This window comes from Ochotona curzoniae, unplaced genomic scaffold (genome assembly GCF_017591425.1).
Source record: "Ochotona curzoniae isolate NIBS_2020 unplaced genomic scaffold, NIBS_Ocur_1.0 contig_1014, whole genome shotgun sequence".
Classification (NCBI taxonomy): domain Eukaryota; kingdom Metazoa; phylum Chordata; class Mammalia; order Lagomorpha; family Ochotonidae; genus Ochotona; species Ochotona curzoniae.
Genome location: NW_024464920.1, coordinates 15,719,980 through 15,734,349, shown reverse-complemented (window position 1 = coordinate 15,734,349; position 14,370 = coordinate 15,719,980). Strand labels below are relative to the sequence as shown.

At 37.1% G+C, this 14,370-nt stretch overlaps 1 protein-coding gene across 3 annotated transcripts in view; it reads left to right on the top strand.

The window, feature by feature from the left end:
- Window positions 1–14,370, top strand: part of TMTC3 (transmembrane O-mannosyltransferase targeting cadherins 3) — a 41,443-nt gene that overhangs the window by 5,300 nt on the left and 21,773 nt on the right. Inside the window, exons 2-8 of one of the 3 annotated variants that reach the window (XM_040981068.1) lie at window positions 2,139–2,355; window positions 5,420–5,638; window positions 7,459–7,558; window positions 10,019–10,134; window positions 10,576–10,748; window positions 12,249–12,501; window positions 13,197–13,345. In XM_040981068.1, the coding sequence (XP_040837002.1) occupies window positions 2,167–2,355; window positions 5,420–5,638; window positions 7,459–7,558; window positions 10,019–10,134; window positions 10,576–10,748; window positions 12,249–12,501; window positions 13,197–13,345 (1,199 nt within the window). In that variant the 5' untranslated portion in view covers window positions 2,139–2,166. Of the gene's footprint in view, window positions 1–1,521; window positions 2,356–5,419; window positions 5,639–7,458; window positions 7,559–10,018; window positions 10,135–10,575; window positions 10,749–12,248; window positions 12,502–13,196; window positions 13,346–14,370 lie in introns of those variants that run through there. The other 2 variants (XM_040981077.1, XM_040981086.1) reach the window with 2 other exon arrangements.

The window sequence follows — 14,370 nt, the reverse complement described above, 5'->3', positions numbered from 1 at the left end:
CATTCCAAAGAACAGTTTAACCTGCTCTGCTGTAGTGCTAACCCCAGATTGCCCTGATTTAAAACCGCATCTGTTGGACCCAGTGTGATGGCTCAATTGGTTAATCTTCCCTTTGCAAGCACTTTCATCCCTTATGAGTACAGGTTCATGTCTTGGCTGCTCTACTTCCCATCCAACTCGCTGCTTGTGGCCGGAAACACAACACAGAATGGCCCAAAACCTTAGGTCCCTGGCCTTGGGAGGCCCAGCTTTCCATATCTTCTTGTCCCAGAGCATGACTTCAGCTCTGTAATGTACCAGCTTCTGGCATTGGTACAGCTATGCTGCAACCCCCACCGTGCCTGGAACCCTGGCTCTGACACCTCTTAGGAGGCCCCTGGTGCCAGCCCACCTGTTGCCTCAGCACTTGCCAGCAAGCCACTGAGTATAGTGACATGGCCTGGGGAGTACACCCAACCCCAGATCTCAATGTATAAATGTAGTTTTAAAGTATTTATATTGGAAGGGCAGCTTTACAGAGAGGAGAAACAGAGAGAAAAATCTTCCAGGTGTTGATTCACTCCCCAAGTGACTGCAATGGCCGGAGCTGAGCTGATCCAAAGCCAGAAGCCAAGAGCTGCCTCTGGGTCTCCTACGTGAGTGCAGGGTACTAAAGCTTTGGAAGTAGCACATTTTGTCATCTCATGATGGACTCAAACATGTCAGGGTTTCTTGTCTCAAGGATCAGAGCCTCTGGATATGTGGTCTAGACTCTGCGTGCAGGTTGCACCATTAGACCACCTACATTGCTGACCTCCATGCAGAGAAACCAACAGCATCTCACAGTAACCATGAAGATGTGGGGACCATAGCCATTGATACTGAGTGAACATTCCCCAGCTTGTGAGAGGGAGCCATTAAATGAGACAGGGTTTCAAACCAGGACAGGCAGACCCTACATCCCTAATCAGCAGGAGCTAACTAGAGAAGATGTGACTTCAGCAGCCTCAGGTCAAAAATCTCTTGAGGGAAGAATGAGACTGAGTGGTGGGTAGTTAGCTTAGGGTCACTAGTTAGAAGCCACACTCGCCCAGTGTTTTGTAAATCCCACCTGCCTGTCAGTCAGTGACCCTCTCCTATTCTGTACTTGTCATCTGAGATCTGAGGGCCTATCGTGAAACCACTCCCCAAGAATGAAGACTGGCGCTGCAGAAGGGCCTTCTTTCTTCCTGTGGACACAGAAAGGAGGGCAGAAACTTTTCTCCTTCAGATCTTCACCAACCCTGAACGTGCTCCATGTGTACGTGTGATAAACTCACCTTTTAAATAAACCTTAAAAAGTAGAATAAGAAATTTTTAATTTTATCCAGATACTTGACCTAATAGGCAGGCCCTTCTCGATACTTAACAACTCTTACAAAGCTAGTAAGTCAAAGTTGCATCAACTCTCAAATTCTTGGGAAAAAAAATTCTGTTACTATTTATAAACAAAACTAAATTCTTATACTTTTCAACTAAAAAGGCCGAATCCAAAAATTGCATTGTCAATAATGATTGTGTGTAGTTATAAAATATCAATATATAATACTGTATTTTAAATTACAGTTATGAAGCAAATATATCAGTGTCTCCAATACATCAGATTCTTTTCTGTTGTTTTTAAACTATTCTGTGGGTGGAACAGTTAACCAAACTGTAGTTTGTCACCACAACTGAATTGGTTTACCAGGTAAGGGACATGAGGTTATTTATGGAAAAGAGGTTTCTAACCCACTCAGGACTGTATGTTTGCATATTACTAATGATGGATACCTTGAGTTGCTGTTTTTTTCCCCCATTACAGTATGTGTGTGCACTTGTACTCAATTGTGAAGGTGTAAAGTATAGATAAATGTGCAGAAGACTGGTCCAAAAGGGCATTGTTGAACTAAAGGACTGTATTAGAGGTCAGAAACTGTACTTGAAGAACAGTTCTGCCTTAGGTTAGACTGTGAGAGGTAATCAGGTGATACTCCTCAAAGGTGGATAGTATGCGAGCTGCAGTTTTCTCCGACAGAATTACAGTACAGTCTTCTTCTTTTTTTCTATCAATACTAAAATGGTAAATGGGAAAAAAAGTGTTGCTTAATTCATCTGTCTTATGTGATTTTTATTTCCAGTGTTTATCCACAAGAACTTCTGAAAAAGATGGCTTACATTAACCTCAAAGAAATAACCTTAATAGTAGGTGTGGTTACTGCCTGTTATTGGAACAGCCTCTTCTGTGGATTCGTTTTTGATGATGTTTCAGCGATCCTGGATAATAAAGACTTACATCCATCTACGCCCCTAAAAACATTATTTCAGAATGATTTCTGGGGAACTCCTATGTCTGAGGTATGTCTTTATGTATTACTTCTAAGTATTCGATTTTAATATATTCAGGTAGTTTGTTACTCTAAATTCTTTATTTATCAACATTGTTATAACAGTTAAGCGATTCCCCTTGCCAAAAATAAAAGTGATAAATAACTTGTTTGGAAGAAAAGTTGAAAATTTGATTATCTTCTTTAAAGCAGGACTTGAGTATTCCCTTGGCTATGTACTTTGGCTTTCTTTCATTAAAAGAAGTATATTATGTAAAGACCAAATTTGTAGGGAGAGCAATAGAATAAAAAAAAGTATCTTTGCTCATTGGCTATTTTTATTCTTTCTAATTTGTGAGTCAGACAAAAGAGCTGACTGTGATATTTTTGACTGTTTTTATTGTAGTAGCATTAGTATAAATAGGCCTTCGCGGTAAAAGTGAAAAGTAAGTCCTATTGCCATTTCTCTGTAGGAAAAAATGACTATCAAGTTAATTTTTTAAATTTACCTAACAGTTGTTTTGATTTGATATTTAGAATCCAAAAGTTTAGTTCTTCTTCAGAAGGATGCTTTTACTCTTGCAGTAACTGTTTTGAAGGTTGGTGTTAAAATGGTTAGCCCGGCATGGTGGCCTAGTGGCTAAAGTCCTCACCTTGAATGTGCTGGGATCCCATATGGGTGCTGGTTCTAGTCCTGGTGGCTCTGCTTCCCATCTGGTTCCCTGCCTGTGGCCTGGGAAAATAGTCAAGGATGGACCAAAGCCTTGGGTTCCTGTGCCAGCGTGGGAGACCTGGAAAAGCTCTGGACTCCTGGCTTTAGATTGGCACAGCTCTGGCCATTACAGTCAGTTGGAGAGTGATGGAAGCTCTTCCTTTCTATGTCTCCTCCTCTGTATATCTGAATTTGCAATAAAAAATAAAATACATCTTTAAAACAAGATGTTTCATAGTACCCCAGTCTTATGTGTAAGTGACTAAATCCTTGCCTTGTGAGCACAAGGATCCCAAATAGATACCACTTTGTGCACTAACTGCCCTACTTCCCATCCCGCTCCCTGCTTGGGGCCTGGGAAAGCAGCAGAAGATAGGCCAAACTCTTGGGTTCCTGCACTTGTGTGGGAGACCCGCATTAATCTCCTGGCTCCTGGCTTCGCATCTGCTCAGGTCTTCTGGCTGTTGTTACAATTAGGGAAAGAAGCAGCAGACTGGAGATCTTTGTCTCTATTTGTCTGTAAATATGGCTTTCCAATAAAAAGAAATCCTTAAAAGAAAAAATGTTTTGGAGGAAGCCAACGTGAACCTGGGGCACACAGGTTAGGTTATAAGTTTAATTCTATCATATAAAGTATGGTATCACATATCCATGTGATGCAGAGAAAAATGTTAGATATCGGGTGATTTGCCTGATGCATATAAGAGAATAATACCTTTAGGATAAATGTCAATTATTTGTTTACAACATCTGCCACTTAGATGTTTAGTAAATTGTTATTAAAACTCTGTAATAGTTAACTTCTCAATTTATCATCTTTTTTCCTATCATCTTTTTTCCTTTTTTCCATTTTTTCTCCAAATTTGGTAGGGATATAGCTGATTCACAAATACCAGATAAACTTTTGATTTTTTAATTTTTTTTACAGGAAAGAGCTCTGAAAGAGACAGACTGAGAGAAAGATTTTCTATCTGCTGGTTCACTCCCCAAGTGGCCACGATTGCTAGAACTGAGCCAATCCAAAGTCAGGAGCCCCTTCTTGGTCTCCCTTGCAGGTGCAGGGTCCCAGGACTTCAGGCCATCCTCCACTGCTTTCCCAGGCCACAAACAGGGAGCTGATGAGAGGTGGATCAACCAGGATACAAATGAGCACCACAGGTGGAGGCCCAGGCTGCAATGAAAAGAATGTGTTCTTTTATAGAAAACTGAATATTGAGTAATACTTTATTTAATAAGCAGTTGTAGAATGCCAACAGTAGATTTTATATGAGTTTAGTAATGTATTTAGAATATTTACTGAATGCCTCATATATGCCATTTATTTATGAGAACTAAATACTTTGGTAGGTCATCTTTTTTATAAAAAGATTTTATTTTATTTTTATTGGAAAGTCAGATATACAGAGAGGAGACAGAGACAGATCTTTCATCTGTTGGTTCACTCCCCAAGCTGCTGCAATGGCCACAGCTGTGCCGATCCAAAGCCAGGAGCCAGCAGCTTCTTTCCAGGTTTCCCTCACAGGTGCAGGGTCCCAAGGCTTTGGGCTGTCCTCCACTGCTTTTCCAGGTCACAAGCAGGGAGCTGGATGGGAAGCGGGGCTGCCAGGATTGGAACTGGTTCCTGTATGGAATGCTAGTGCATCCAAGGTGACGACTTTAACCACTAGGCTACTGTGTTGAGCCCAGAATTTTAAGGTTGTACAGAAATTTGTCAGATGAGGACAATCTAAGTGCTTAGTGTATGTAATCAGTATCAATAGAAATATTTAGGTGCTCTTAGAATCTTAGTGATGCTTGCGTCTTTTATTTCCTAATGTTCCCCAGTAAATTGGTGTGACTTTAAAGTCTACCTTTGTGCCAAAGAGGTAATACATAATATGAAGTTTTTATACACCAACTAGTGAGTAACTTTTTAGGTTATCTCAGTTTGAAGGAAACTGATAAACGTTCTGTTTTGATGTTTCCTGTTGAAGATCTATCCAGAAACTATGTATAGTACTTTTGCCTTAGTGTAAGGTGCAAGAGGTAGGAAGGCAAGCTGTGGAGACACAAGCTACACTGCCCTAACTTGACCAGTACCGCCATTATCCTAACCATTCTTCAAAACAGTCTGTGTGGAAGATGAATTAATAGTCTAACCTTCTTCCTCTGCTCTTCTCTCTCCACCCTATTTGTATCTATCAGTCAAGAAATCACTCTGCTTTAGGACTCAGGAAGGAGAGAACAATATAATGAAAGGGTCTTACATTTCTAATTCCTGGGCTGATTCTTTACTTTGTTGTTATTAGTCAAATGTCCAGCAGGGATAACAAATGCTGTGATTACTTTTTATCTTCTGAAGGATCAAGGTAGTTTACTAATGATTGATTGTATTTCCTTTTAGGAAAGAAGTCACAAGTCTTACCGTCCCTTAACAGTGTTGACATTTCGCTTAAATTACCTGTTTAGTGAGCTCAAACCAATGTCATATCATCTCCTAAATATGATTTTTCATGCTATTGTTAGTGTGATATTCCTGAAAGTCTGCAAGCTTTTTCTGGACAACCGGAGTAGTGTGATTGCTGCTCTGCTTTTTACAGTGCACCCAATACACACAGAAGCAGTAAGTAAAACTCTAGAGTGGTATTGTTGTAACGACTATAACATATATGAAAGAAACCTTAACTGTGATAATGCAATTATTTACACTCTTACATTGGTACAATAAATCTAAACTTTATAGAGCTTCATCTTGTATCACATAGTTTTTAAATTTAAGTTTTTGAAAACTAAATATTTAATCATTCAAGAATGTAAGATACAAGTAATCTATTAGACTTAACTATATAAGAATGTTTTCAAATTTTTTATTGATTTAGATTTCAAATATTATCTGCAGATCTGCCAGTGTTTGTCTTTTAAAGGATAAAAAATAACCAGGAACATTTAAAAATGAAAATATATCAAAGTATGTGCAAGTGTAACAAGATATCTTAACATTATTTTCTCTTGATAATCTCAAAACTCCAAAACTCCCAGGAAGAGCTTTCAGTTGCTTGGTTGCTGGCTGTCAGTTTTAAGTAAAATGTGAATGTGTGTATTTTGAGGAAATTTTGTCTCTTTCTCACTAACTGACTGAGTCTTTTGTTGTGTAGCTCAGGAGGCATTTTCCATATATTACAACAATAGTAGGATTTTAGAACTTTTGCCATAAATTTAAAACACTTTTTTTTTTACTTTTTAAAGCAGTTTTTTTTTTTTAAGATTTATTTATTTTTATTGGGAAGGGACATTTACAGAAAGTAGGATATTCGAAGAGCAAGATCTTCCATCTGCTGGTTCACTCCCCAAGTGGCCACAACAACCAGAGCTGAATAAATCTGAAGCCAGGAGCCAGAAGCTTCTTCCAGGTCTCCCTGGCGAGTGTAGGGTCCCAAGGCCTTGGACCATCCTCAATTGCTTTCCTAGGCCACAAGCAGGGAGCTGGAAGGGAAGTGGAACAGCTGGGATACAAACCAGTGTCCATTTGGGATCCTAGCAAGGCAAGGACTTTAGCCAGTAGGCTACCATGCCACTATTTAAAACACTTTAAAAGGAGAAGTTTGGGAGTTTCATGTTTATTTTTTTAACAACATTTACTTTTATTTGAAATGCAGATGTACAGAGAGGAGAGACAGAGAAAAAGAGAAAATGAGAGATCTTCTCTACATCTGCTAGTTCGCTGCCCAAATGGCTGCAATGACCATAGTTGAACTGGTCCAAAGCCAGTCCACACCTCCCTCTGGGTCTCCCATGTGGGTGGAGAGGCCAAGGGCTTGAGTCATTCCCTGGTGATCCCCAGTGCATAAGCAGGGAGCTGGAGAGGAAGTGGAGCAACTGGCACTAAAACTAGCACCCAAATGGAATGCTGGTGCTGCCAGGCAGAGTATTAACCTGTTGAGCCACTTTGCCATGGTTTGGAGTTTTGTATGTAAGCTTTTGTGATTTACAATGATCTTTTAAATTTTATTGTCTTCTTATACTTGGATTTATAGATTTATTGTAAGATATATCGTACAAAGTCTATTTTTAAGAGTGCTTGCCTTTTTTTAGAAAATGAACTTGAAGCACTTTTTAAGTTATGAAGTATTCTGGAGACTTATATTAATTATATAATGTACATCATTGAACAAAATGGTAATTTACAAGAATTCTTTGTACATGTTTGTAATTTCCTTTGAGTCTACACTATTTCGAAATAACATAAGAACTTACTAAGTTTCTGTGTGGAAATACACAAAATCATGACCTGAGGGTACCCAAAGAATACTTAAAATGCAAAAAATATTCCTTAAAGAGTTACATTATTTGGTTGCTAAAATGAATTGCTCTGAAATTATGTTTAAGTTTACACGATGCTTTCAATAATGTCAGCTTCCCCTTCCGCCCCGTTTTGGTTTCTAGGTAACAGGCGTTGTGGGAAGAGCAGAACTTTTGTCATCTATCTTTTTTCTAGCTGCATTTTTGTCATACACCAAATCAAAAGGACCAGACAACTCCATAGGTAAATGTCCAACATTTGATTTGATAGCTGTAAATCTTGTAAATTTTTATTTATTTCATATTCTTCTTATAGAATACTATCTACTATACCTAGATTTTATATTTTTTTTGCCATGTATGGAAATACAAAGTAATCTGCCATCAGTATCTTTAAAGCTTTGTGTAATTTCTATTTTAACTGCATATTATGAAAAATCTGCATGCATTTCAGACATTTTTTGCACCAGAATAAATGTAATTTTTAATTTCATTTTCCATGGTGTTTTTGAGGCTCCTCATAATTTGATTTGAAGGACCAGATAGCCCTTGGGTGCAAGTGTTTTGGAGTCAGTCCCGGCTCCATCTACTGTTAATCTGTAGTGATACTAGATTTAGCACTTCAGTTGTCTTTGTTTCAACAATAACGCAGGTAGGCTGTGGTATTGCTTAGGCAAAGTTAAAATCCTGCTGGAGTGTAACTTTTCTCATATGTTGATAGTAGTTCAGCTATTTACTGAACTCCTACTGTGTGCCTACCCTGGAAAGTGCTTTGTATGCATGATTTCATTCATCCTAATGAAGCCTGACATGGCCAGAAAACAAAATGGAAACAATGGGAAACCATCATGTAAAGTGAAATAAGCCAGACTGAAAGACACAAATATCACATATTTTCTCTGATATATGTCAGTTAAGGTAGACTGCCAAAAAAAATGTATGTTAGCCGAGTGGTTTCTTGGGGGGTGATTGTCATCAGTAGCCCTTGTTTATACTCATTTTTAGGGCTTCTTAATACTCCTTTGGAACTGGAGTCTTACTACTTTTTACTTGTTCAAAGTTAAGATTTTTGAAAACTTAAGCCTGTGAATGTTGAGTAGATAAAATCATGTCTTAGCAAAAGCTGTTAAGAAAGGAGAGAAGGAAGAAATAGAAGAGAAGCAGGGGAATCGGGATTGTCTTCTTGGAACTGAGACAGGGGAACACATAAATGTGTACCTCTTCATACTTTTTTTAAAAAGTAAATAAATTTAAAAATCTTATTTTTTAAAAAAGATTTATTTTTATTCGAAAGTTAGATAAACAGAAAGGAGGAGAGACAGAGAGGAAGAGCTTTTGTCTGATGATTCACTCCCCAAGTGGCTACAGTGGCCATAGCTGCGCTGATCCAAAGCCAGGAGCCCAGAGCCTCTCCCAGTCTCCCACGTGAGTGCAGGGCCCCAAGGCTTTGGGCCATCCTTGACTGTTTTTCCACACCACAAGCAGGGAGCTGGATGGGAGTTGGGGCTGCCGGGATTAGAACCGGCACTCATATGGGATCCCAGCACATGTAAGGCAAGGACTTAGCCCTTAGGCTACTGTGGCAGGTCATAAAAATCTTATTAAATAATTCCAGGCAAAAAAAAAAAAAAAAAAGATTTTTTTGTGGGCCTAGTGATCGCTGAAGGAACTTCACATAATAACCTGAACATTAGGTTATTTCTAAACTTTACTCCCAGTTTTTTCTTCCTAAATTGTTGGTAGCTTTTCACTGTTGTGTGAAAGAACTTGTAATATATCTATTTTTATATGCCTGCATTCTGAAGTTTTAAAAAAATAAGTAGCTCAACCAAATAATTTAGTATTTCTTAGAGTTGTTATATGAATAATCTTGCCATTTGTTGCTATATGCTTTATACTTTAAGAGTTTGAGCATAGAATAGTGATTAACAACCTGAACTCTAGATTCTAGTTTCAAATTCCAGCCCTATTGTTCACTTACTAGCTCCACATATTGCCTTAGACAAATTAATTATCTCTCCATGCTTTAGTTTATTTATAAAAAATGTAGTAAGAGTCCCTAAAGATGTTACAGGCAAGCCAGTAACTGGTAAGGAATTGAAAGAGACAATAGCTTCTGTAGGTACCATCCTAAGCAAAGCATAAGTGGTAACTTGAAAGCTAATGTGCCTGTCAGTACCATGATCAGGCCCATGTACTTATCTAGCCATGTCCCCTGTCATTTTTTCCATACTTTGTTTCATTATAACCGAATAATCCAAACCTTCTTACTGTTCTCAGCCAGCTGCATTTACTTTTTTCTCTTGAATTTTCTTTCTTTAAACCATCACATAGTTGTCTCATTCATATACTTCTTTTTATCACCACATTCAACACCCTGCCTTTGTTTTAAAAGTTATGTGTTTGGTATTGCCTCTCGGACTTCTGGCTAAGATCAAGTGTAGTAAAAGTTAATGCTTGGTTAGTTACACTTTAGCTGCACGAGAGGTTGAGTGCATATTGTATATCTTAATGTTTCACCTAGAGAAGGCAATATTTGCTTGGAAAATTTAAATGCATCTTAAAGTTGAAAGTGTTAACAGAAAGGAAAACAACAGTGTAGATATGGAATTACAAGTAAGGTGTAACATACCTTTTATCATATTATAAGATTGTTTTTCATGCTGTATTTATTTCTAGCTTTATTTCTCTCCTTCAATTGCAGTGTGGACTCCTATTGCATTGACAGTGTTTTTAGTGGCTGTTGCAACACTGTGTAAAGAACAAGGAATAACAGTGGTGGGGATTTGCTGTGTGTATGAAGTGTTTATCGCCCAGGGGGTAAGGGAAAGCATTTTCTTGTTCCTGTCTTTTGTCACACTTGAATCCGATTTTCATAAATTTATGTTCTAAATGTAACATTACAGAAATCAGTTTTCTTACCATTCAAGATGCCAAAGAGCTTCTAGACATAGGTATATTTTTCTAGTACCCACTGAGAATTGCTAACTTGTCATTTTAAGACATCTTTAATATTTAATAATTCTTTTCCAGTTTCAATAATAGAGTTGTCCAATTTTGGAAAAGTATGTAATAATATGAGGTTATAAATCATTGGATTAGGTTATTAAGCTGTTTTGTTGGTTATCAGTTCTGTGAGTGATTTCATATTATTTTGTAATTATAGTCATTTTATACTCTTGTATTTGGCATATACCACATTATTCAAAATTTTGAATACTGTACTGTTACTTGTTTAAGACTTTTATTCTTTCTTTTCAGTATACTTTGCCATTATTGTGTACTACTGCTGGCCAGTTTCTCCGAGGAAAGAGTAGCATTCCGCTGTCTATGCTGCAGACACTAATCAAACTCATTGTCCTGATGTTCAGTACATTGTTACTTGTTGTGGTTCGAGTCCAGGTTATTCAGTCCCAACTTCCAGTATTCACAAGGTATGAAATTCTGGCTCTTTTTTTATTTTTTTATTTTGTGTTTTTAACTTTGGATTTTAAGTGCAATCAATAGATATTTTTAAAGGACATATATTTAAAATATACAAATTAGTAGGTTTTGGCATGCATGTATAAGAGTACTTGAAAAAGTTCGTGTAACATGCAATTTTTTAAAAAGTTGATTTTGATGTTGGGAGTTTTAAAGTTGGTTAGATGGGCCCTGTGCAATGGCTCAAGGGTTAATTCTCGCCTTGCAAGTGCCAGGCTCACCTATGGGTGCTGGTTCAGTCCCTGCTGCCCTACTTCTCGTCCAGCTCCCTGCTTGTGACCTGGGAAAGCAACAGGAGATGGCCCAAAGCCTTAGAACCCTGCTCCCATGTGGGAAAACTATAGGAAGCTGTGGGCTCCTGGCTTTGGACCAGCTCAGCTCCAGCCTTTGAGGCTACTTTTACTTGGGGAGTGAATCAGTGAGCAGAAGGTCTTTGTCTTGGTCTGTCTTCTCTTTTAAGTTTATCCTTCCAATAAAAATAAACTAAATCTTTAAAAAAAAAGTTCATGGGAAGTACATATTATCTGAAAAAAAATAAGCATATATTTTAACTTTTATATACTTGAATCTTAATGATTTTTGTCTACTTGTTCTATTAAGTATGTGAGAGCTAATCTTAATTGCAGTTTTGTCTGTTTTTCCTTGCAGCTAAATCAATTTTGTTTCATGTGCTTTGATGCTCTCTTATTAGTATATAAACATGTAGAATTATCAAAAATGGCTTTTGCCCATCTGATCAATTAAGACTAGGTTGGGATGGGCCCTCTGGGTCCAATTATTGCTATCTTTTAAATTATATATATATGTATATAAGTATATAAATATTTGAAAGGCAGAAACAAAGAGATCCACTGCTTTTCCCCGAATGCCTGTAGCCAGTGGTGCTGGGCTAGGCTAAACCAGGCAGTGTTAACTCCATCCAGGGCTGCCACATGGTAGCAGGAACAGAAATACTTGGGCTGTCTTCTGCTTGCACCCAAGGCGCACATTAGCAGAAGATGAATCAGAACCAAAGGCGACACCTCATCTTAGGCACTGTGTTGGAATGCAGACTTCCCAAGGGGGCGATTAACCCACTGTTCCATATTGCTCACTGCCTTATACACCATTTTATTTTAAGTCTGTTATTTACTTTTAGTTGCTTATTTTTTTTCCTATCAAAAGTTCATGATTTAGTGGAGTCATTCTGCTGAATCCTTATAGTATATACATCTGAATTAGTCTGATGATAAACCACAAATACGTGTTTGCCCTTCAAAGAGTTCCTCATTATAAAAGCTGTTATTTTTGAAGTATAGCTAGATTCTGAGATAGGGATACTTTATGTTTGGCCTTTTTAATGAAATACATATACTTACTCTTTTACTATTCTTTAGTGTTCTATTTATTTGTGACTATCAATTTTGTGTTTAAAAGTATTTTAACTAGTTTCTTTTTCATATCCTGTGCAGGTTTGACAACCCAGCTGCTGTAAGCCCAACTCCTACAAGGCAGCTAACTTTTAACTACCTCCTTCCTGTGAATGCTTGGCTTCTGTTAAATCCTTCAGAGCTTTGCTGTGATTGGACAATGGGGACAATACCACTGATAGAGTCATTCCTGGATATTCGAAATCTTGCCACATTTGCATTCTTTTGTCTTCTGGGGACTTTGGGAGTGTTCAGTCTCCGATACCCTGGTGATTCTTCTAAGACTGTTTTAATGGTATGAAACTTCAGATCTAGGCTGATTAAACAAGAGTTAATTCATCAAAAGAATCTTTGTAAAAGAAATGTGTTTTGTTCATACCATTCAAATTGATAAGTTTATTTAGGTAATCATGAAATGTGTCAGAACTTAATTTTTAGGTATAATTTGATGAATACATTCTGCATGTAAAATCAGTGTGATTAGTGTTTCCCTTATTTGGTAGAAACTCTGAAATCATGAAGCATTTCTTTTGTCTTCGTTTTCTTTATTTTTTTTTTATCTTGATCCAAGATTGAGCCTGTCTCTGGATTTTAAACCTTCTGAAGCAGTGAACCATGTTGTACCCTCACTTGCTTCTCGGCCACAGAGTAGTGTCATACTTCTCATTATTGAAGATGCCGCTGCTTCCTAAGCCCTGTGATCTGAGACCTCAGTTTAATTACTAAAAAGGCTTTTTAAAAATTGTATTCTGGGGTTTTTTGGTTAGTTTTTTTTTTTCTTTTTGTTTTTTTACTATGTGTTTGCCTCTTAGTGATGGTCTTTATGTATATTAACATCCATAAATAACCTTATTTGTGTTAATTACTATTCCTCAAGGTGTTGAATGTGATTTCATCCAGATTATCCAAATGAAATTATAAAATGTTTGGATTTCAGTGTTGAATGTCCTTGTATTTTTTAATTCGTTCAACTGTCTGTTTTCTTTCTAGGCACTTTCTTTCATGGCATTACCATTTATTCCTGCATCGAACCTTTTTTTTCCAGTAGGATTTGTTGTTGCTGAGCGAGTATTATATGTTCCAAGCATGGGATTCTGTATTTTGGTAGCACATGGATGGCAGAAAATTTCAAACAAAAGGTGAATCAAGATATTACGTTCTGTGATGCTTACTAACAAAAAACTAAATCTGACACTAGGGATTTTACATCCATTCTTATTTCAGTTTCATAAGTCATACTTCTGTATCTGTTGGGTTTTCATCCTGATTCTGATTTGTCTCTAATTTAGATTAAGAAACTTCCACAGCACCTATTCATCCTATGTTCTTTCTCCTGTTTATGTAATTTTACTTTACAGCCTGAAGCAGAACAAACTTTGAGTCAGACCCATATAAAAATAACTTTATTTTTAAGAGTGAATTCACAAACGACCATTACCAGTTCTATATGCAGTGAAATGATAGTCATCCTACATAAGTGAGTCATGGGGAATAAATGCATGAAAACTGCGTATTCTAAGCAATTTATAATTTCTTGCTGGCAAAAATATTCTTCCCCATAATGTTTGTATCTTAGTTACCATAAGTTAATAATTATGTAACAGTATTCTTAGAAACTAAAATTGCAATAGGTATTTTCTCATTGTACAGATTTTGCTGTGGTACTAAAATGACCAGATTTTATTGGTCAATTAATACTAATGTAAATGTAGTAAATTTAGTTTGCAATTTTTAAAGGAAATAATCACATCTCACTTTTTTTCATTTTGTAGTCCCCTTTCAATCCACAGAGCTTTGATTTCTCTCTACATTGCTGTGCTAACACATGTAACAATTGCCTCCTAGTAGCTAAATCCAGTTACTGTTGTTTGAAATTTATTTCCCTGATGTCATATAAAGTATCTCTTCTAATTCAGTTTCTATTTCTGTCTATTTTGGCTGATTTTTCTTCCTGTACCTTCCCATTGAATATTTGTATTTTTCAGTTTTACTCAAAGCCTGATTTGTCATATTGCATATGCTTCATAGATCATATCTTTCCTACTATTTTTATCACAGTCTACCAGACCTTTTCTCTTACTATCCATGTATCCAATTTTAATCACTGTTCATTTTTAGCACTTATCAAATATCAAGGGCCATAATGGCTATTAACCTTTATGCT